Here is a 23,074-nt window from a genome sequence, read left to right on the forward strand (position 1 = left end):
GGTACCAGTGCGCACGGGCAGGAGGGTCAGGGAGGCCGGAGGCTGGGGCTGGGTGCTTCCCAGGGGCCACAGGTGGGGCGTGGGCTGCGGGAGGGGGAGGCTGACTGCCCTGGGCTGGGCCTTGCATTTCATCTTGCACCAGGCCCTGCAACTTATGAACCGACAAATTCCAGGACTGTTTCACTTTCCCGTCCTCAGCTCGGCATCCACAGCCCTCGTATGATGGGGCCAGATGGGTCTGAGCACCGGGGGTGAGTGGGAGAGACACCGGATCATTCTGGGGCACAGCTGGCGAGGGGCGTACGGGACTGAGAGCCGGCGCTTCCCAAGCCGGGATGTGACTGGGATCACCTGGGGTGTGGTTGAAACGCAGATTCTGATTCAGGGGTCGGAGAGGAGCCGAGATTCTGCATTTCCTGAGATGCTGCTTTCAGCACAACCGATGCTGCCGCTTCAGGACCACCCCCAGCTGCCAGGCCGCAGGAGGCCCGGCCCAGCCACGGCACGGCCCCGGACTGCGCAGGGAGCCCCTGCCGGAGCTCTCACCATGATGGGGTGACGGGCCGAGGGCAGGGCCACCCTGGAGCTGGGCTGACGCCCTCACTCTGATGTCCCCCAGAGCCTAGGCTGATCGTGCCGGGACGCTTGGTCAGGGTGGTGCCGGCACAGTAACTGGGCACTCGCCATAAGTCACCTCGCTCAGTCCTCGCAGCCGCGTGGGTGTGCACAGAAAGCCCGCTTTGCACTGCAGGGACCGAGGCCCGGACAGACAGAGGGACTCATGCCAGGCTGCAGCTGGTAAGTGGCCGAGGAGGGACTTGAACCTGGTCTGACCACAGGACCTTGCCGTCTGCCAGCGTCGGCACGTCCTAGGTGTGGAGCTGGCAGTGCCGTGGCCGGGAGCTGGGCCCCGCCAGCCGTGTGAGCCCCAACCCTGCAGCCACCCCGCCCCGGCCCCAGTCACCTCTGCCTTCAGCCGCTCGATCTCGACCTCCCCGTCCTCGATCTGCCGCCGCAGCTGCCTGGCCACGGTCTTCTCTGTCTCCACGATCTGCAGCAGGTGCAGGTGCTTCTGCATCAGCGCCTCGTGCTCCGTGGCCAGGGCCCTGTAGCTGTGCACAGACGGACACGGCAGGTCAGAGGCGCCTCCGTGTCCCCGGGGATCCACCCGGCTCACCCGCCTCCCGGCACGAGCAGAGGTCCCAGCTCCCCCACGTGCAGTCGGAGCCTCGACCTGACGGCTGTGGTTGCGGCTGCTCGTCCAGCCCCGTCCCGGCCTCCCCACGGCCCGGCCTCTGGGTCCTCCCGCGGGTCCGGCGTGCGCGCACGCTCTTGCACATGCACCCGTCTGGGGCTTCGCACAGTGAGATGTTCTGCCTGGAACCTGCCTCCCTCCTCTTTCCTCCCTGGGCCAGCTCCGTCCTCCTTCCCAGGCTGGTTCTCATTCCCAGTTGAAATGCCACCTCCAAGAAGCCGTCCCTGGTCGCCCCCAGACTGTGTGGGGTGTTTCTGCAGCCCCCAGGCTGCCAGGACCACAGCGGCACCCACCCTGTTGGAGGGCAGGGCCGCGCCTGTGCTGCCTGTGCCCACGTCCCTGGGGCCTGGCGCAGGGTTTGGCACCGGAAGGTGCTCAGGGGGCGTCTGCTGCATGGATAGGTGGCTGGGCAGAGGGACATGTCAGGCCCTTCAAGACACACGGAGGAGGGTCAGGCATGTGGGTCTTGCTGGGGACAGCGGAAGAGCCTGCACAGCACATCTGACTGCCCAGTGACGTGTCGTGGGCTGTTAGTGCTGTAAGAGGGGCCGGCAGCGGGAACTTGTAATCAAGGAAGACTTCTTGGAGGAGGAGGTCCCTTGACACTGAGTGGGAACCCTCATTGTCCCATTTTCTCTCTTCCCCTTGGCAGTCTGGGGTTTGCCCCCAGCACCCACAGGAACCGGTTCCCTCTCTGGGGTCACCTACTCTCTTTGGCAAACTGGCAAGTTGAGAGGACCCTTCTCAGCTGCCTTGGACATGGCAAGCCGGGGGGGGGGGGTGCGGGGTAGGGAGGCTGACTTGGCACCGGCTCAGGGGCAAACCCCGGCTGGAGGGGAGGACCCGGGAGCCCACTGGTGGGAAGGACTTTGCAGTACGGAAGGGGCCCTGCCACGGTGGGGTCGGGGGAGGAAACCGAGGCGAGTCCTGCCCCTGGTGGCATCGGAGGGTGTGGGGGCCGTCTGGGCAGGGGCGGCAAGCTCCCTGAGTGGGAGCCGGCCCAGGAACGTGTCTGTGTCCCTGCTCCTGCCCTCAAAGACGGACAACAGGCCAGAGGGGAGAGTTCGTTGGTTTGCAGTCACCACTGATTACAGTGGGGATTTGTGCTTCTCTCTCCACGATGAATATCGAGTTTCAAAGTTTTCCCACGTTCCCAAGGGACTATTGCCTGGACTTGCAAAGGAAATTCACCCGGGAGCTGGAAGCCCGGTTTTCCCTCCACACAGCCCCCCTGCAGGGGTGTGAAGGCGGCTCCACCTCTTGGGCCTGGTGCAGGGTCTGCCGCCCCTCCTCCGTCCTCCTGTCCCTCCTCCCTCCTCCCTCCTCCCGCCCCCTCCCTCCTCCCTCCCTCCCCCTCTCTCCTCCCTCCTCCCGCCCCCTCCCCCCTCCCTCCCTCCCCCTCCCCCCTCCCTCCCAGCACACCCTGCAGAGGCCGGCTGAGCACCCCGTGTGGGCACAGCCTCTCAGAGCTAGGAGGGAGTTCAGGGATCCTGAAAGGCCGATGGTCTCATTTTATAAACGAGGAAACTGAGGCTCAGAGAGGGGAAGTGACTTGCCCCAAATGACAGTCAGTGTCAAACTGGAGCTAGAATCGGCTCCAGCCGTGACAGCCTCGCTACACTCTGATCACTTAGTCGCCAGATTGGCACAAAGTTCTTCTCCCTGAAAGGTACACTACAAACATGCTCGGTGTTGCATTGTGTACACGCACACACACGTACATACACGCACATGCGCACACACACACGTGCACGCAAACACCCCACAGAGGCATCCCGTCATCCTAGAACAACATGCACACGGTGTGAGAGCGCGTGTCTGTGTGATAGTAACACGCTACAGCGCTCACTTGTGCACACGGGACGCATGTTACACACACGCAGACAAACACTGCCCTGGGCCGGAGTGGAGGCTCAAGCGTGTGTCCCAGCACTCTGGGGGGGTCACTGGAGCCCCAGCCTGACAAGAGCCAGCTCACCCCGGTGGCCGCTGTTGACTGTTCTGAGGAAGGTGACCTGATCCCTCCGCAGTGATTGTCCCTGTGCCCCTCCTAGGCTGAAGGGGGGACAGTCCTCTGAGGCCAGCAGGTTGGCCCAGCCCCAGGGCCTGACAAAGGCGGACACAGCCGACGCCCCTGCTGTCCCATGGCTGCGTCCCTCTGGGTTCCAGGAGGGGCGTGGAGAAGTTTGGGTCCCAGGGGGCTGGCGTCGGTCCCCAGCTGCTCCTTGTCTGGGGAGGGCAGCTTCCGCGTGTGTGGAATCCGGGCTGCCTGGGCCTTCCTGGGCTGGAGCCGGGGTCTGGGCTCCCACACCCCGTGTGACACAGGGTCTCTGCGTCCAGGTCTGTCAAGTGGGTGGAAGGGACCCGCTCCCCGGCTGGCACGCTGTGCGAGAGGGTCGGGGACACGCAGGGGGCTGTGCGGCCGCTGGGCACCCTCGGTGCGGAACACTCTGCCCGGTGGCTGGAGGCCCAGACAGGCTCGGGAGTGGGTATCGATGTCAACTGGGTTATTATTTTGTTGGCTCCTCGTAGCCGGCCCTCAATGGAGTGAATCGCTTGGAGAACGATGGTCCTCTCCGTGGCAGACGGGACTCGAAGGTGGCCCCAGGACCCCCGCCTGCCCGCCAGGCTGCCCTGTTTCACGCCGTGGCCGGCTTGTACCCACAGGACTCAGTGGACCGTAAGACGGGAGCTCGTCCGGGTGGGTGTGGCCGTGACCTCATCTCGTGAGCCTTTTGCCGTGGAGGGTCTTCCCGGCTGGGCGTGGCCGGGCAGTGGGACATCCGAGGCTGGCAGGGCCACAAGGCCAGGAGGGAGCCGCCTCCAGGAGCCGAGAGCCGCCCCGGGCGTCGGCCCCGCGGCCAGGGGCACAAGCTGGGTGGGACGCTCCTGCCCAGAGCTCCAGGCAAGAGCACCGCTGACGCCCCGGGCAGAGAGAGACCCCCGCCCAGCCCGGACGTCTGACCCAAGAACTGGGAGGTAACAAGTGGGGTCGTTTCAAGCTGCTAGGTTGGTGGTAAGTTTCTTATTAAGCAGCAATATAAAATAAAAACATTCCCTCTAAATAAATACACATACATTCATTTTTAAATCTGAGGTTTAATGCACATATGGAAGGCATAGGTCTCAGTGCAGTTTGACCAGTTTTGACAAACACACACCCCTGATTAGGATAAAGAACATTCCTGTCACCCAGGATGTTCCCTTGGCCCCTCCCCGCCAGCGCTCACCCCAGAGCAGCTACGGCTGCGACTCCATCCCCACCAGCCGGTTTTCCTGTAACCGGATCCAGACGGCAGGTTCTGCTGGGCATCTGGCCCTTCACGCAGGAAGCTGGCGTGACAGCCGCCCACCCGGCTGCAGGGTCTGCGGCTGGTCCCACGGAGGCCTCGAGCCGGTGCTGGCGTCTGCCCGTGCACGGACACCCTGGCCGGTGTTGGACTGCTGCGGGTGAAGCTGCTGGAGGTTTCTGCATTCGAGACTTTCTGTGGACATTTCCCATTTTTCTTGGATCAACACCGAGAGGTGGAATCGCTGGGTCACGGAGCAGATGTATGTTTAGCTTCTAAAGCGACTGCCTGACACTTTTCCGAAGCGGTTCTGTACACTTTTATCCGACCAGCGCTGCACGGGAGTTTGAACGGTTCCATCCTTCTCCAGCGGTGACAGTCCGTATCATTTTAGCCGTTCTACTGTGCAGGTGTTGGTATCTCATTGTTTCTGGTACACTTTTGTATTAGCTGATTTTCTAAATCAGTGTAGTCCTGGTTACCAGAACGTATAACACGTTAGGATTCTATAACACGTCAGTGCTCAGAAAGCCCCTTCACATAAATAACTTCATTTGGTCCTAAGAACAGCCCTGTCCTCGGCTCTACTTTGGTGCTGGGGAGACTTTGTCCACCTGCTCTCCTTGAATGCGGGTTCTTCCTCCCTCGGGTCCAGCCTCCGCGATTTCCCACTCAGATCGTGACTCTGACCTGCTGCTGCCGTGGGGTCACCCCTGATGGCCCGGCGTCCCGGACGGAAGGTCCAGCACCTCAGTGGGGGTTCGAGACGGGTTGTGGCTGGATCCGCCCACCGTCCAGCCCCAGCTTCCTTCTGACACCCAAACTGTCTCCTTATTATTCCTGGAATTCTCTTTCCTGCATTAGTGCCTTTATCTAAGGGCTATTTTTTGGCAGAATGGTGTTGAAATGCTCATATCTACACCCGTTAAATCTGCCCCCCAATCCTCCCACTCAGGCCAAGTGTTGCCCCATTTCTGGCTTCTGCAGGTCCCCCACCCCGTGTCCCTGCGGGCGGAAGCGGCATCTCTCTCACGAGCTTCACCAGCACAGCGTTTGAGCCCCGGAGCTGCGCGTAGCTGTCCCCGTCCGAGCACCGGCCCGGCCGACCCTGCTCAGCTTCTGAGACCAGGTGTGTTCGGGGCACTGTCTGCCGTCTTGCTGAGCACGCCGTGACCCCGGGGGTGCCCGCGTTGTGTCCACCGTGCACAGGGCCTGACGTCATTCGTTCATAGGTGACAGCCGGGCTCTGCAGCCAGGTGGGGCCCTCCTCGAGGACAGAGATGGAGAGGGCCTGATCTCGGGGTGAGGGCTCCTGCCGTAGCCTGAGGCAGCCTCGAGGACAGGCCCCGGGGCCGTCTGTCCGTCTGCACATCCGTCATCCACACATACCCAGCACTCGCCGTCTGTCCTCCGTCTCCCTCTGTCCCTCCCTCCCCGTCCTCCACACCTGAACCCAACCCCCGCATGCCCTCCCTCCACCCCGCACACTCTCCACCAAGTCGCTGGCCCAGCTGTGCTTTTGTCAGGCTCTGGGGACGCCCTTGGGCGCTGACACTGCGCAGGAGGGAGACGTGGACACACCAGCTGCCACCGCCCGGCTCTGCCAGGGCCACACCCACCCGCAAGCCCATCTCTCCCCAGGCGCAAAGCGCCTGTCCCGCCGGGAGCCCCTTCCCTCTGCGGCCGCCGTCCTCCGCGAGTCTCCTGCCAGACACTTCTGGGAATGGGGCGGAACAGGCCGGAATCCGGAATCCGAGTCAAAGCTGAGGCAGGTGTAGCGGGTTCCGCCTCAGGACAAGAAGGGGGTCCGGGGAGGGGAGAGACCAGTCCGTGTTCGCAGGAACGAGCGGCTGCCTCTGGGTTAGACCCTGAGGCCTCAGACCTTGGCAGCCACGAGCAACTCGAACCAAGTCACACGGCCCCCCTCATGGCCCCCTCTTCCCCGTGGCCGCGGGGTGGACCCTGGTGGACCCCACGGAGGTACTCCCCGTGGCTTTTGCTCACCCCCTTCCACCCCTCCTCGTGCTGCGGCTGGTTTGCGCCAGAGCAGGGCCCTGGGGTCTCCGGCCGGACCGCGGGGTGGGGTGGGGACACGTACCTGGCGTGCGCGATGGCCGCCACCCACTCGTCACAGTCCTTCGAGTCCTCTGTCCGCAGCTCCAGGGCCTTCTGGTTCTCGTGGCTGAAGTTCACGGTGAAGTAGTGCTGCGCCGGGAGAAGACAGCCCCAGTTAGCGGGCGTGTCCTGCCACAGCCCAGCCGCGCCGGCAGCTCCGTCAGCCCAGCACGGCTCTTTCTCTGCGATCATCGGGTTTAGCAGTTTCGAATCCCCGATTAAAAGAGGCTTTTGTACGAGGTAACAGAACCTATGCTTAGGATATTATATGGAGCAAACAAAACACACAAACCCGTTTGCCGACAAGTTGCAAAAAAGCCAATTTTAAACCGGCAGGCAGGAGGGAGGCAGGGAAAGTGCCAGGAGAACGTCCGCTTTGGGGACGGGGACCAGTCCACTGCAGGGCGCGTTTGACCCTGCCCCTGACAATGGGCTAAGTGTGCTTCCAGGTCCTGCGGTTGCAGCAATGAACAACCTGTCCCCTGAGAGAGCAGCCGGGGCCCCCTCGGTGTTGGGTGCAGGTGGCTCAGAGCTGGAACAGCACCCAGGCACCTTGCTCCTGCCGGGGAACGTCGGGTGGCGACATTCTGCCCAGGGCAGCTTCGGTTCTGGTTTTGTTTCCTGACTTCCAGAGACCCATCTGTGATGCATTAGTGTCCCGCTGACCCAGTGGGACGGTGGAGACAGCAGACACACATAGGTCTCAGCGCTGGAGTAACCTGGCCATGGGGCCCCGCCCGGCAAAGAGCCCGCCCTCCGCCCGGCCCCACGGGCAGCCGCCCTGGCCGGGACGGAGCGGAGTGAGGGCAGGGAGACAGACGCTGTGGTTTAGCCTTAATTTCTGTTCGGGGTTAAAAAGAGGAGGAGAAGCCATTTGGAGGAAGTTTATTTCCTTTTGAGATAAAAAAATGGCCTTAATAATTGGAGGGTCATTCATAAGTGTGGTTCATGTTCCCACGTGTTTCCGAAGCCGACACGTGGAAGGCGGAGGTGGCCGGTCACCTGGGAAACGCCACTGTGGTGCTCCCTGGGGGTGCTCCCTGCTAGCTCCGACCTGCATACGGTGCTCCACGGCTCGCAGTCCCTGCACCTCCGTGCGCAGCGGGCGTGTTCCTGCCCCTTCCTCGTGTGCCCGTGCGGCAAACGAGACCACGCTGGTGCCCGGCAGTGAGCAGGCGTTCAACACGTGTTTGCGGTTCGGTCAGTGTCATCCCTGTCTCTGTGACACCTCTCCTGGCAAGCTTGGCGGGACAGCACCGCTAAGCCTAACGCAAAACAGGCGATTTCCTGGCTGTATGGTCTGCCGTGGGCTTGGGGTAAAACAGGGTTATCTACCAGGCCCTGATCCAGATAGAAATTAGGGGCAAAGATTGGGGCAACATCCAAGAAACAGGTGCAAAGCTGTTGAGGGTCTGAACGGCCCATCTTGTGGGGGCTGGTGGCTGCACCAGTGTTTGCCAAGGGTCAGGTGTGCCCCTCTCAGGGGACACTCGGAACGCCCCTCCCCCATCGGCCACCACCCGGGACCCTAGGCCGGGCTGTGATGATGCTCGCAGGGAGGAAGGACGCCAGGCAGAGTGACCGGCCTGGAGGTGCCAGAGCCAGAGCCTGTGCAGTCAGTGGTGGATCCCAGGACCCAGGCAAGGCCCCTGTCACTGAGTCCTCCACGGGGGCAGCTTGGGGGGCCCAAAGCTCTGGAGAGAGCCCCCCCTTGGCTCTGTGAGCCCGGGAAGGCATCACTTCCCCCTCTCTGTTCTGTGCATTTCTCTCTCTCCCCTTCGAGTTCTCCGCACCGGCTACTGCTCTCCCTCTGTCTCCGTTCCCGCCTCTCTCCTCTCTGCCCTCCCAGGTCTCCCCTTCCCCTTCGCCCAGCGTCTTTCCATGTGGCAGGTGATGTCCCCTGGCCAGGGCTGCACCAGCTGCACACGCAGCCCCCACGTTGGGTCCTTCCGGCCCCAGAAGCCTGACCACACGTCCTCTGGCCCTGACGCACACTCTCCTTTCTGGCTGGTTCGGGTGTGTTGGGACAGGCTCTCTGGACGCTGGCTCGGTGTGGTCTGCGACTAGGCATGAGCTCAGGGAGGTGGGGACGGAGGAGCCACTGGCCCTTTGGTTCCAGGCCCCAGTTCCCAAGCCGCGGTGGGGCCAGCCCAGCTCACGGAGCCCCGAGACAGCCGCAGAGAACCAAGTGTTGTGCTGCCAGCAGCTGCCTGAGGACCTCACAAGGCAGGTGTCTGGGACATCAGGGTGTTCCTGGAGGCTCATGAGATATAATAATCTTACTGTTGGCCGGGCGCGGTGGCTCACACCTGTAATCCTTGCACTCTGGGAGGCCGAGGCGGGTGGATGGCTCGAGGTCAGGAGTTTGAGACCAGCCTGAGCAAGAGTGAGACCCCGTCTCTACTAAAAAAATAGAAAGAAATTATCTGGCCAACTAAAATATATATGGAAAAAATTAGCCAGGCATGGTGGCGCATGCCTGTAGTCCCAGGTACTTGGGAGGCTGAGGCAGTAGGATCACTTAAGCCCAGGAGTTTGAGGTTGCTGTGAGCAAGGCTGATGCCACGGCACTCACTCTAGCCCAGGCAACAAAGTGACACTCTGTCTCAAAAAAAAAAAAATAAATAAATAAATAATCTTACTGTCAATTTCTTCCAGGGGAGAAGAGTGACCCTGCACAGCCCTGGAGTCTCGACACGGTCTCAGAGCCTCATCTGGTGTTGGATCAGACTAAGACTGACCTAGTCAGCCCTGAAAGCTAAACCAGCCTGGGCTTCCCGAGTTGCAAGACAAACCTTGCTCAAGACAAGCCACCGTGATGGAGACACAGGCCCGTGGGCGACTGTCTGCGTCCGGCTGGGCGGCCGCCTGCCCTCCGGGGCCAGGCTCGGACCACAGCTCTGCCGGGCAGGAGCCACCTGGGAGGGAACCAGGCAGAATAATGCGTTTCTCCTGCTGCCGTGCCCCAGCCGGCCCCTCCAAGTGCCCTGGGGCGCTTGCTAGGAGTGCGGACCCCCAGGGCCCACCAGGCCTGCTGAATCAGGGCCCTGGGAGAGCTGGAATTTCTTTCACAAGCAGCCGAGGTGGCTCCTTACACGCTAACGTTTGAGGATGACCAGTGTGGAGCCTTGTCACAGCCTGGAGGCACCGCTCAACCGGGCTCAGCCCCCGGCCCCAAGGGCAGCCTCAGCCCCACCAGGGCAGTCGCCTGGTTGTGAGGACAAAGCCAGCACCCCATGTGGCTTCGTCTGGGTGGGAGGCCCAGGCCACTGCCGCACCTGGAACGTGCTGTGGGCTCCGTGGAAAGACCTCGCCGGGCTGCTCGGCCAACTCAGAGCCAGGCCGGAGCCTCCCCATGCCGGAGCCTCCCCAGGCCGGAGCCTCCCCATGCAGCCAAGCACTCGGAGCCCGAGTGAACTGCAGTTGTATGAACAGACCAGAGCGTCATTCGGGGACGCCCAGGACATGCGACAGGTGCAGGAACAGCCAGGGCTGCACCGACTTTGTGGCAGGAGCAGCACTTGGTGGATGTCGGCAGCCACACCGGGCTGCAGAGACGGGCCCGGGACTCCACCTGGGGCGTCCACGGAGCCCGGGACGCACCCGGAGAGATGGAAAAGGTGACCTGGGCTCCATCTGGAGTCCTAAGGTGGCTCTAGACACACCGACCGTCAGAATCACTGTGACAGACCCAGGGTTACTCCAAGGCCACACCGGGGGCAGGGACAGCCTGGGCCGCCTGAGCATCACGGGGCTCGCCCAGCAGCTCCGGACCAGGGGGTCTCCAACCTGGCTGCGCACGCTCAGGTGACTCCAACGGCAGCCCAGGCTGAGGGCCAGTCACTGGTCTAGACCTTCCCTCGGGCCTCGGCATGCTGAGGGCATGGATCCAGAAACTGTACCCGTGACGTGCCAGGCTCACAGGAAGGGATTCAGAAATCACAGCTCCTTACCTTGGGTGGAGGAAATGTCTGGAACCTCGCAGTGGCCTCGGCTGGGCTGGAGGTTCCCAGGGTCCAGCCCATGCCTGGCCCCAGTCCCCCCTCTCCTGCCGTCTTCCCTGGAGCTGACCCGGCTGCCGAGGCCAGTCTGGGGCTGGACCTCGTGCCCCTCTTGTCTCAGGAGGAGCCTGTGTTCCGCATCACAGCGAACTCCCACCACTGAGCTCAGCTGAGGGGACCTGGGCGTCTGGAAGCTGGGGTGCGGTGGGGGTGCTCAGCCTCCCCTGGCCTCCACCTCTGCAGCCGCCCTGGGCTCGCCAGGGGCTAAGGGGTGTCCTGGGGGCCTGGCCCTGTCAGTGCTGAACCCAAGACAGACCTGAGCAAACCAGGGCGGCAGTTCGCCCCCCGGACAGAGGCAGCGGCTCTCGCCGGGCTGGGGCTGGCTGGACCTCCGGGACCGCGGGGCGCTGGGCAGCCTGTCTGTCCCAGTCCCGGGTCCTCACTCGCAAACAGGCGGGACCGTAGCGTCTGCCTGGCTCAACCGCACACAGGTGGTGCTGACAGTGAAAACTAAAGTCCCCACACCTTTTACCCCACCTGAGTGACTCCTCATTCATCAGTTCAGCCGGGATCTGTTTGGCCCCCACTACGAGCCAGACCCGGCCCAGCTGGTGGCTCTCGATGGCCACACACTTTGGCCATGCGGAGGTTTCAGAAGGGCCTGATCAGCAGCCGCGGCCACAGCCTCCCACAGCGGCTCCCCATCAAAGCCTCTCGCAGCCGCCTGGCGGTGACACGCCAACTGTCCTTCCCGCCCAGAGTCTGGGTCCAGCCTGCACGTTAGCGATGTCTGGGGACCCACAGGGGCGCTGACGCTGGGCCCCCCCTCCATTAAAGCAGAGCGTGGGGGGAGGAGCCCCCCGCTCCCACACTGGCCGAGGGGGGAGCAACGTCACCACCCACAACTCATGGCTTGTCCCCTGCCCGCCTGCCCGCCGTCTCCCCGGCCCACAGTCCCGGACACCTGTCTCTGGAGTCGCCCACCTGGGTGCTCCCGGGAAGGTGGGAGGGGGACACGGAGAGACCAGACTGCTGAGCTGTGTCGAACGCCGAGTCTCAGCCGAGAGACCGAGAAGGAAGCAGAGGGGTCCCCGGGGGAGTGTGGGCAGGAGACCCCGGAAGCCGCGTGGAGGGCGAGGCCGGGGGAGACGCAGATGCGTGTTCTCCCTGGTGCTGAGTTAACGCGCACGGCCTCCCCGGCCGCCCCCTGGTCCTGCTGCTCCGAGTGGGCTCCTGCTCCTTTGCAAGAGCCGATTCCTGACCAAGAACTGTCCCTGGAGCCTCGGCCCGGGCACGGGGCCCTTGTGTGCTGAACGGTGACTGGATGTGTCTGTCACCGCTGCCCAGGAGCCCGGCTTACCCACTACCTGGCGAACAGCAACAGCCACAAGTGAGCGGCCCTGGCTTTGCTCCTCACGGCAGTGGAGCTGGCGGGGGCGGGGGACTGGCTGTCCAGAAGCCGCCTGTCCCCCCTCGGGGAGCCGAGGGTGCCGGGAGTCCTGCAATGGAGGAGCCTTTCCTGGAAGCTGTCTCCACGGAACCCTTCTGTTTCGTACTCTGGGAAGATCTAACACCATTCCATAAAACCAGCATCCCAGGAGTCCGCGTGAGGCCCTGAGGTTGTGACAGCTGCCAAAGCTTGGAGCCCTCAGATCTGGGCTCAGATTCGTTACTTGTTGTTTAGCTTTGGGGCTTCAGCTGCCCCTTGCTTCTGTGGGCAGTTTCTTCTTTTCCAAAAGGGGGTCGGTGCCCCCTCCCAGGGCTGCTTCAGGCAGATGCTGTGAAAGCTCCTGGTTTGCGTAAAAGCTCAACAGTGTTTTTCAAACCACTCGAGCCATTTGCAAGGTCAAGTGATGGGTCTAATCAACCTACCGGTGGCAGATTATGGGAAAACACATGTGCGTGTGCGTTCATATGCATGCACACGCGTGTGCGCACACAACGCACACACAAGACCCAGCCGCAGTCCTGGGGGGGCACAGGGGGCTCCTGCACGGAGTGGCCACGGCTGTGCCGAGGTCAGCGGACCACCGAGCGTCAGCACTTGCAGCCTCCCTGCGTCCTCTTTCTTTCTTATTCCCTCCTCAACTGGCCACCAGGCTCTCTCTGCTTTTCTGCTTTGGTGCCCTGGGAGCCGTGCCTCCCCTGCCCCATGGCCACGACCCGCTTCAAGGCCTCATTGTCACCCCCGTGGACCATGACACAGCCCTTTGGTCCCTGCCCTGCTCTCGGCCCTCCGGCTCATCCAGCCTTCTGGGAACCCAGACCCGCTGCCCGGCCTCTGCTCACTGCCTTCCCTGGGGGTCTGGCTCTGGGACGGCCACCGTCACTCCTGGGCGATCCTCACCCTTGCTAGGTCCCACTCTGCTGCCCTGGGCAGGCAGGCCAGCCTCTCCCCGCTCTCTCCTCCCAAGCCGACCCTTGGGGCTGAGGTCCCAGTCACCCCGCGCCTCGGCCAGACGCCGCCTGACGTCCCGTGCAGAGAGGGCTGTGCTGGAGGGAGCCCGAGGGGTGTGTGCACATGCCCCGGCCCCCCGACTCCAGGTCCCTCCTCCCCTTCCTTCCCTCAATAGGGGACATCCCGGTCTCCAGCTCCTGCTCCGCCTCTCACTGTCAGGATCCTGGGGGAAGCTGCGCTGTCCTCAGGCCCCTGCAGGCAGCCCCAACAGCATGTTCCGGTGCTTTGCCATGACACAGTGCTCGCTCACAGACACCGGGGCCTTTACCACCCTGTGCCCGGCACGCAGTGGGGGCCTCGCTAGGTACGGCATTTCCCAACAGGGAATACTTGCTGCACCAGCGGGGCTGGGACTGGCTCCCACATCAACCTGGAAAGGACCCCCCGTCTGCCTGCTCAAATCCCCCACCTGGCGTGGCTTCACACATGACCCTCTTCCCGGCTCCCAGTGGCTTCTTCCCGCCCACCTCTGACTCCGAGTTCTCAAGTCTGAGTCTTCCGGGCCCTGGTGACTGCACCAGGACCTCTACTTCGCCCCTGAGCAGAGTGCAGGCCCCTGCCCAGGCCCCCATGTCCTGTGGGGCCTGAGCCCTGCCGCCCTCTGGCGGCAAGGCAGCCTGGACTGAAGGGGACCTGCTGCCCCGGCACTCGCTCCCCTCCCCTCCCCGGCCTCGCTGGGAGTGCGGATGGAGCAGGTGGGAGGGGACCTGCGAAGCCACTGCAGTGTCAGAGCTCAGGAGCCCCACGAAGCCCCTCTCCCAGAGTCAGCCTTGAACCAGGCCGTGGCTGGGGCCTCAGCCTTCCAATGCATGTTGTCCAGGCCTTGGGAGCCACAGCCACAGAACAAGCAGGTCCTAGAGGCTGTCACACTTGGCTGGTCCTGCATGGACACCTTCCAGTCTGTCATGACACCTCAGCCAGCCTGCTCCTCTCCTTCTCAACACCCCCCTCGCTGACGCTGACGCTTGGTGGGTGCAGGCGTGAGCTGGTCTGAGTGTGTCGAAGACCTGGGTAGAAATGGCCTGTGCACAAGGTGGTTGTTAACTGCAGCAAAACACTGTAAGTTGCCCAAATGTCTCTCAAGAGGGGACTGGCTAAAAAATGATAGCACATCTGCACTGTGGAGGACCATAGAAGGAAAGATGGTCAGTACATTCACAGAGGGTCATCTCCACAATAGGGCGGGAAAATGTGTAGAATGTGTTTGCAGTGTGTTACAATTTGTGTAACAGGTACACACGTGCATATATACAGTGTGTCACAATTTGTGTAACAGTTACACACACATGCATATATACAGCGTGTTACAATTTGTGTAACAGTTACACACACATGAATATATACAGCGTGTTACAATTTGTGTAACAGTTACACACACATACATACAGTGTGTTGTTACAATTTGTGTAACAGGTACACACATGCATATTAAAAGTGTGTCACAATTTGTGTAACAGTTGCACACGTGCATATATACAGTGTGTCACAATTTGTGTAAGTTACACACATGCATATATACAGACACCTGTTGGCATATATGGGCATACACACATGCATATACGATCCCTTGGGGAGAATGCATGAATAATGGCTAGTCACCCCCACCTCTGGGGCACTGAAGGAGCATTGTCACTGTCTACTTCTTTGTACCTTTGAATGCTGAGCCATGGAAATGTATTAGCAGTTCTAAATGTATTAGCAATTCTAAAATTTAAAATAAAAGAAGGCAATGACCATTTGAGAGGGTCCAACTGACCACCCACCCATTCTCCAGGTTTCTCCAAGCTACACTCTGTGCTGTCTTCTCGCCAGGACATGCCTCCCTTGCACCCGCCATGCCAGTCTCCTGGAGTGTGGTCCCCATGGAGGACACTCAGCCTGCCCTGCTGCACTGGCAGTGACTCTGTCTTTGAGGTCACCATTACTTCCCTGCTGGTTCCCCATATGCAGGCCTCTGGGACACAAGTGCTTCTGCCTGACAAACTGGATTGTGTCTTTCCACAAGGCAATGGGTGTCCCATAACCAGCCTGTTTCGCTCTTTGCCCGGGCTACCAGGAGACTCTCAGATGTAACCAGTTGCCTCTCCTCACCTGTCCCCCAGCAGTGCAGAAAGAGGGCAGGGAAAGTCCCTCTAGGGAGGACAGGGGCTGGAAGGGCAGCAGCAGGCTCAGGGCATGGGGAAACTGGGCAGGCTGGGATCACGACATGTGACCAGGTCCACCCAACTGTCTGGCTAAGCACCCAGGAGGCATCTAAACAAAGGTGATGACATTTCCTCTTTCTGACAGGACAAGTTTGTCTCAGTCAGGTTTCTCTGACTTTCTACATGGATTTCTGGAATACCAGCTAAAAATTCATTCATTCACTCTTCTGAAACTAGTTTTGAAAGGCTTTTAAGATCTAAGTGGGACTTTTTAATTTGAAGAAAATCAAAAGTTCAACTAGGAAGCATCTTTTAGAAAATAATTATCTCATTTTTCAGGGTAAAGAAGTTCCATCGGCCCTGCTGGACTAGTGAAATCTAGTCTCGAAAGTATAAATTGCCTAATTTAACAACCGAACTGAACATCCACTGGCCTTCTCGACCTAGCCCTGGGGCACCTGGTGCCATTTCTGATAGGACAGTTAGCAGTGCCTGGCACGAGACAGGTTTTGTTTGTGTTTGTTGAGAGACTGAAGTCCAACCATCGGAGCTTCGTCTGCCAAATGAGGATCATGCCTCCCTCAGAGCCACAGTAACTGTGGGGGACCGTGGTGGTTAAATGAGATGCTAGCCATGAAAAGGACTTTGTAATTTGAAAAGGTGCTTTATCTGAGTGGGTGGCTGGGTAAGAAGATGTGGGCACGGGCCAGGTGTGGTGGCTCACACCTGTAATCCCAGCACTCTGGGAGGCTGAGGCAGGAGAATCACTTGAGACCAGGAGTTCGAGATCAGCCTGAGCAATATAGCGAGATCCTCATCTTTATAAAAAATTTAAAAAGAAATTAGCTGGGCATGGTGGTGTGCCTGTTGTCTCAGCTACTCAGGAGGCCGAGGTGGGAGAATAGTTTGAGCCCCAGAAATTTTTCTTTCTTTTTCTTTTTTTTTTTTGAGACAGAGTGTCACTTTGTTGCCTGGGCTAGAGTGAGTGCCGTGGCATCAGCCTAGCTCACAGCAACCTCAAACTCCTGGGCTTAAGCGATCCTCCTGCCTCAGCCTCCCGAGTAGCTGGGACTACAGGCATGCGCCATCATGCCCGGCTAATTTTTTCTATATGTATTTTAGTTGGCCAGATAATTTCTTTCTATTTTTAGTAGAGACAGGGTCTCTCTCTTGCTGGTCTCGAACTCCTGACCTCGAGCGATCCACTCGCCTCGGCCTCCCAGAGTGCTAGGATTACAGGCGTGAGCCACCGCGCCCGGCCCAGAAATTTTTCTTTTGAGAAAGTCTCATTCTGTCACCCCTAGTAGAGTACTGTGACATCACCATAGCTCACTGCAGCCTCAAACTCCTGGGCTCAAGTGATCCATCCTCCTGCCTCAGCCTTCTGAGCAGCTGGGAATACAGGCCTGTGCCATGATGCTGGCTAACTCTTCTATTTTTAGTAGAGACAGGGTCTTGCTCTTGCTCAGGCTGGTCTCGAACTCCGGAGCTCAAGCGATCCTCTTGCCTCGGCCTCCAGAGCGCTGGGATGACAGGCGTGAGCCACAGTGCCCGGTGGAGCCCTGGAGCTTGAGGCTGCAGTGAGCTGTGATCGTGCCACTGCACTCCAGCCTGGGCAAGAGAGCGAGACCCTGTCTCTAAAAAGAAGAAGATGTGGAGACAACACTTCTAGTTTTCCGGGGACGAGAACTGCTGCCCCACGCTCAGGACGTGGGAGACCCGAGGGCAGGGACGGCACAGTTGCAGTAGCTTGAGCTGGGGATGGTTCTAGGGGCAACCACAGCTTGGCCGCAAGGCTGGAAGGGGAGCGAAGGGGAGCTTCAGTGCTCGTGGCACTCGCCAAATTCAGGCCTTTGCTGTCGCTTAGTTTTGCGGCCTCCTCTTACCTGGCCTCCTGCCCGCAGGTGGGTTTTCCTCCTGCTCACTCGCACCTGCAGGGACCTTCCGGCACAGACTGGAGCCTCCTCTCTCCGTCTCAGAGCCCTGAGCTGGCTCCCACCGGCCCATGGAAGGCCCGAGCTCTGACGCCTGGCACACGAGCTTTCAGGGTGGCTCTGGTGTCCCTGGCAGCCCACATGCCCTGCCTGACACGTCCCTCCCCCTGCGGAGCCCTCCTGGTCCCCCAGCTGGGGGTCCCGCACCCCTCTGCAGCTTCCCTGTGTGCCAGCAGTGGTCACCCCGCGTTGTCATCGCCTGTTTCACAGCCGTGCCGTCCCTGGCCGGTGACCCCCCAGGGCAGGCCCACCCTTGCCCGTCCTCCCAGGTCAGGCTCGGGCCTGGTTCCTGGAGCTACTGGTCTCTGCTGAGCGAAGACCCCCAGTGGAGCATTAACCAGCTCAGGACGACACTTCAGCCTTTAAAACGCTCTCCTGTCTTAATCCCAGGGGTGCCCAGTGGCCAAAATGCTTCTGTGACAGCTGGTCAAGGATGTCGGAGTCACTGAGCTTAGTGGAAGGAGGGGCCTGGCGCGGGTCCGCCCCCCACGCATGCGCACAGCAGGATCCGTGCTGAGCCCCCCAGGGAGGCTCCCTCACCCCTCTCTGCAGCAGCTCCGTGTGTGCGTGTTGGTCAGATTTGCATTTGGGAAAGGTCATTCGGGGCACAGTCCCGCTGTCGCTGTGCTCCCAGGAGTTCCGGGGCTCTGTCCAGGCACGTGGCAGGGCTGCGCCTCCCGACCTGCTCTGACATGGAGCCCCCTGAACGGCGCTCAGGGCGCTTCCCTTCCGGATGGGGGCTCTAGAAGCCAAAGAGATCTGCCACATCCCTCCCTCCGTGGAGGGGGCCGTGGAGGCCAGTGCCAGGGGGAAGGCCCCCCCAGCCGGGGTCCCTGAGCGAACGAGCACCTTGAGCAGCCCCCTCCGGACAGCCCGTGCAGGACACAAAGCACCTGCGAGGGCCAAACCGTCACGTTGCTGGCGGAGATTTGGGGGTTGGCTGCCCCCGCGGGGTGGCCCGGCCCGCCCCGGCCCGCGCACCACTTAGGAGGCCCCTGCGCGGGTCCGCACAAGGGATCCGGCTGCCGGGACCTGCGTGGTGGCCACGAAGGGGACAGGGTGGATCCGAGGGATATTCAGGAGGTGGAACTGACGGGGCTCGGTGAGGGTCTGGGTCCCCGGGCGGAGGAAGCTCCGGCAGCAGCTGCTGTCCTTCAGCGGGGCAGCCTGCTCAGACTCCTGCAGGGGCTCACGGGTCCCCTGAGCTAAGATTCCCACCCTGTGTTTGTGTCCAGGGTCAGAGCGCCGTGTTGACTTGCTGCCAGCCTGCCACAGACCTGGGCGACCTGGGTCACCGTGTCAGTGAAGCACAGCCTGTCACAAAGGTGGCAGCTGGAACCGCAGCTGCTGTAATGTACCGGCGACACCTACTGCGCTGTGCCAGGGCTTTCCAACGGCACGCGTCTAACACAGAGATGGGGACACTCGGGCTCGGGGGACTCGAAGGCCTCCCCGAGCTCAGCGGTGGCAGAGCGGGGTCTAGAGCCAGGTGCCCGCGGCTGGAAGCCCTCAGGGCTGCCTTGTCATCAAAGGCAGCGTAACTCCTCCGTGAAGGGCGCTGGAGGCCGGCAGGGAGGGGGGCGCGCTCCTCTCGGGGCAGAGGGCAGGGAGTGGGGGTGTCCGCGCCTCCCAGCTGCTCCCTGCACGACAGTCGCCCTCGCGGAAGTGCCTGGGCGTTGGCAGCCTGGGCCCCCCGGAGCCCGCGCGTCACTGAAGCTCTGCACAAACGCGGGGGCTGAGCGCTGTTCTTGGCCGCGTGCACGCAGGCACCGGCTCCCACGGATCCCAGGGAAACCGGACCGAGGGGCAGGGCCACCTGCCTCGCTGAGCTCCCTTCCTCCCCTGCGCTGGGGGTCTGGAGTTGCACGGTGCCCACCCACGCAGAAACGAAAGCCGCCTGCACACAAGTCACCACTGCGACTGTGACATGTTTCCACCCGCAGTTAATTCTCTTTTTTTCCTCCACGTGTCTTGGCAGAGGATGGTTAGAAGTAACAGACTCCCCACCGCCAAAGTCTTCACGGCACCGTGTTGTGATCAGAGAGCTCAGGTGTGAGAGTCAGCCAGACCTGGGTCCACAGGCCGCTGCTCCATGCACTTGCTCTGCAACTTTGAACAAGTTACTTCATGTCTCTGAGCCTCGTATCGTCCTCTCAAAAATGGGGGAACAGTGACAACCTCACAGGGTGGTGGGGACAGTGAAGGAGGAGCTGTGTGTAAAACATACACGCTGGTGCCTGGCACGTAGTAGGTGCGCTGCAAATGGTATTTATTGCTATTTAGAATTTTCCATCTAGTGTTTTGAAATATCCTGCTACATACGCTTAAATCTGCATTCGCAGCATGTCAGAGCTGAAGGGCATTTAGCAATAACTTGTGGTGCTGGCCACGCTTCTCGAAGCTTTAATAAAGAGGAGATCTCGGCTCCTCGCCGCGGGTGTGGCCTCAGGGCTCCTCCTGCCGCAGGTTGGGGGGTCGGTGAGGAGGCTCAGCCCTGCTGTGCTGGGCAGCTCGGGGGACCCTCTGGGAGTCCTGTCCTCCCACTGGGAAGGAGAGCGACACACCTGCCTGGCAGTGCCCAGAACCTGAAATCCGAGCGGGGAAGAGCCTACAGGGTCACCTTCCCACCGCAGGCTGGTGGCCCTTGGAGAAGAGTAAGCAAGGCCAGGCCAGGGAAGTGTGGCATGCAGGGGCCACGTGAGGCTCTTCCCAGCTGGCATCGTCCTGGGCCAGCTCTGCGTCCCCCGCTGTGCACCTGGCAGCTACCTCACTCCTTCCTGGGGCTCCAGGCAACAGGGCGGCCACCTGCCGAGCCCCTGAACTTGCCTTTTCATCCAGCCCATCCCCCGCGGCACAGGCCACCCACTTCCCTCTTCCCTCCTCGCAGGGCTTCCCGGGTCTCTGGAATGACCGTCCTCACCACACTGGGGAGAGACACAGCCCTCGCCTGCCCCAGGCACCTCAAACTCGACCTCCCCGAGACGGGACTCAACATCCCCCTGCCCCCAGCCCACTCCTCTTCCCACTCCCCCTCTCTGCTGCTGGCGGGTGACTGCCCAGTGGCCTCGGGGAGACACGGGACAGGACACCAGGCTTTGTCCCGTCCCCCATCACATGCGGTGGGACGGCAGGTCCTGCCAGTGCTCCACCTGTTGCTCTTGGTAAGGTTCTTATCACAAAGGCCCATTCCTTCCTCCTTTCCCGGCCTCCACACCCCTCACCTGGACGCCTGGTCCCACAGCCCCGATGAGTCCCCTGCCCTAGCTGGCCTCCTGCTCCTGGTGCCTGCGATCCCACACAACCAGCCACCCCATGCAGGAGTAATCACACACTGGACACGTGACGTGAGTGCAGCTCACAGGGCCACGCTTGCACGTGGTGGGGGAGGCGGCTTGCGGGCTGAGACCTGCAGGCCATGTGGGAGCCAGGCCAGGCGGCCTGGCGGGTGGGAGACCGTCCAGATGGAGGGAGCAGCAGCGGCTGCGAGACCAGGGAGGGGAGGCGTTGACAGGGCTGGGGGGCTGTGGCCTGAGCAGGGTGAGGAAGGAGGGGAATGGGATGGGGGTCTGGGTTAGAGGGGCCGGCAGAGCCTGGATCTCGCTGGGTCCTCCAGGTCATGGTCGGGAGTTTGAATTTTCTTCCAAAGGCAACAGGGGCAACCGGCGCTTTCAGGGCTCAGTTCCAGGGTCTGATGTGGGTTTGCAGAGATGCTCTGGCTGCAGGTGCAGCGGGGGGATGGGCTGGGGCGATGGGGGTGTGGACGGGGCTGCTCCGAGCCAGGCAGGGCAGCGGGGCTCTGAGCTCCTCGGGAAGGAGGACGCCAGCATGTGGGGACGTGGTGGGGGTGTGCTGGGGACAAGCACTGAGTTCCATCTCTCCTGTGCCTGCAGGACAGAGCACGGTCCTGCCCCGGGAGCCCAGATGTTTGCTGCGTGAATAAACGATGTGAGATTTCCCTTTAGTCCCGTGTGTGCACAATCTGTTTCCAGCCATCACCCCGCTGCCACCAAACGGGGGTGAGGAGCTAATGCCCCCATGTCCCACTCGAGGCGTAACTGCTGAGCCCCCTTCAGCCTCATTTCAACTCTAGGAACGTTTGGGGGTGGGGTGGGAGATGAGGACCCCACACAGCGAGTCCTGGGGCCCCACGCCTGCGGGCTGGGCCTGGTCTGCAGCCACGGGGCGGCCTGGCTCTCGCAGGGACAAGCAGACGCCCCGCAGATGGGCTGCAGGTGCCACCTGTGCGCCAGTGTCCCAGGGCTGCTGCTCTTAGAGCGACCGTGCTCTCCTACGGTCACGTTTGCGTTGCTGTGATTGGCTGAGAGGCTGAAGGTGCCACACCCAGAGCGTGTGCTGCGGGGTGACGGCAGCATCGCCACACAGCAAGGGACCCGAGGACAGATCTCATTTCTGCCACCTTCCGGCTGGGTGGCCACGGATAAGATTGTTTCCTCATCTGTAAAGTGGGCACACTCACAGCCTCAGGGCTGCTGTGGGTGGGAATCTGCCGGGCCGCCCGGCGCTGTGCCCCGCACATGACCGGGGGTGAGGCTTCACCTCGTCTCCCAGGGAAGGGCACCGGCCAGTGGACAGCAGGTACTAGGTGACCCCCGGCCCCCGGCCTCTGGAGCCTCGGCCCACATCGGGTTGTGGCTGCAGGGACCTGTCTGCCTCCCTCTGCCTCAAGCGCGTCGGGAAGAGCCCTCCTGGTTGGGGGGGGAGCAGAGCTGGGTGGGCTTGGCTGGGTTCCCGGCGGAGAAGCTGGGGCTGGAAGCTGTATTCCAGGGAGCCCGGAAGGAGGAGGGAAAAGCCGGTGTGGGGTGGCTCCACGCCAAACCAGGGTACGGAGCACCAAGGGCCAGCCGCTGAGCAAGCGGAACCCTGGCTCTCAGTGGACGGCACCCTGGCCTCTGGTGTGTGGGCTGTGGGGTTGGGAGGAGAGGAGGTGAGGACCCTGCTTGCTGGGCAGGGGAATGGCGGCGTGGCTGTGCCCATCTGACCTCATGGGGCGTTGGGATCTCAGGCCAGAGCCCCTGGGCATCAGGGCTGCACTGGGTGCAGCCAGAGGAGACCGCAGCGTGCTAGGCTGGGCCTGGGCCCCCAGAGCGCCTTGCATATTCCACTGTGACAGCATCTCGACAGGGTGCGGTATCTTCCCCAGGGGCTCAGGGTCTGTGACAATCAGCTTCTCAGGCCGAGGACACAGCACAGGGCCCAGCACCCAGTCACCCTCAGGATATAAAATATGGAATTACCAGACTTATCAGCCAGACGAGAACAAGCCCCGCTCAGCAAGCATTTCCCGTGCATCCACTGCGTGCTTGGTCGCTGAGTCTGCCCAGCCACTGGGGGTTCCCGGCCACGACGTGGTTTCTGTTCCTTCAGAAACCAGCCCTGGCCTTTAAGGGAGGGAAGCTATCTGCTTGGACCCAGGTGAAAACGACGTCCTGCTAAAACCAAGTCTCCAGAGACACCGGCCAGTCCACTCAAACAGAGTTTTAACTCCGGCAGCCTGCCGTGTGCGGGCAGGTTTTGAGTCCGGCTTCCTATGGGCCCAAACCTGGTCACAGCATGGCCGGGAGACCCTCCCACGCCAGGTTCTTGCCGGGGGGTGCCCACGGCACGGGGAACACGGAGCAGCTGCTGGTGCCACCATCTTGCTCAGAGACTCAGACAGGAAACAGCTATGAATTCGCACACACACGCGCAGGCCAAAGGGGCAGGAGCCAAACCTGCTCTGGAGTCCAACGGGACACACAGGAAGTGTGGGAGGAGGCGGCGCCTTTAACAAGAACCGGCGCCTGGCCCGGCAGCCCG

The 23,074-nt window shown here is 61.5% G+C and overlaps 1 protein-coding gene across 2 annotated transcripts in view; it reads right to left on the reverse strand.

Annotated features, from left to right (window-relative positions):
* RASGRF1 (Ras protein specific guanine nucleotide releasing factor 1) overlaps positions 1-23,074 on the reverse strand; it is a 78,501-nt gene that overhangs the window by 53,097 nt on the left and 2,330 nt on the right. For both annotated transcript variants that reach the window (XM_045561038.1, XM_045561039.1), the window contains exons 2-3: positions 6,644-6,750; positions 965-1,112 (exon numbers count right to left, since the gene is read on the reverse strand). In XM_045561038.1, the coding sequence (XP_045416994.1) occupies positions 965-1,112; positions 6,644-6,750 (255 nt within the window). The remainder of the gene's footprint in view (positions 1-964; positions 1,113-6,643; positions 6,751-23,074) is intronic.

Source organism: Lemur catta, chromosome 9 (genome assembly GCF_020740605.2).
Source record: "Lemur catta isolate mLemCat1 chromosome 9, mLemCat1.pri, whole genome shotgun sequence".
NCBI lineage: Eukaryota > Metazoa > Chordata > Mammalia > Primates > Lemuridae > Lemur > Lemur catta.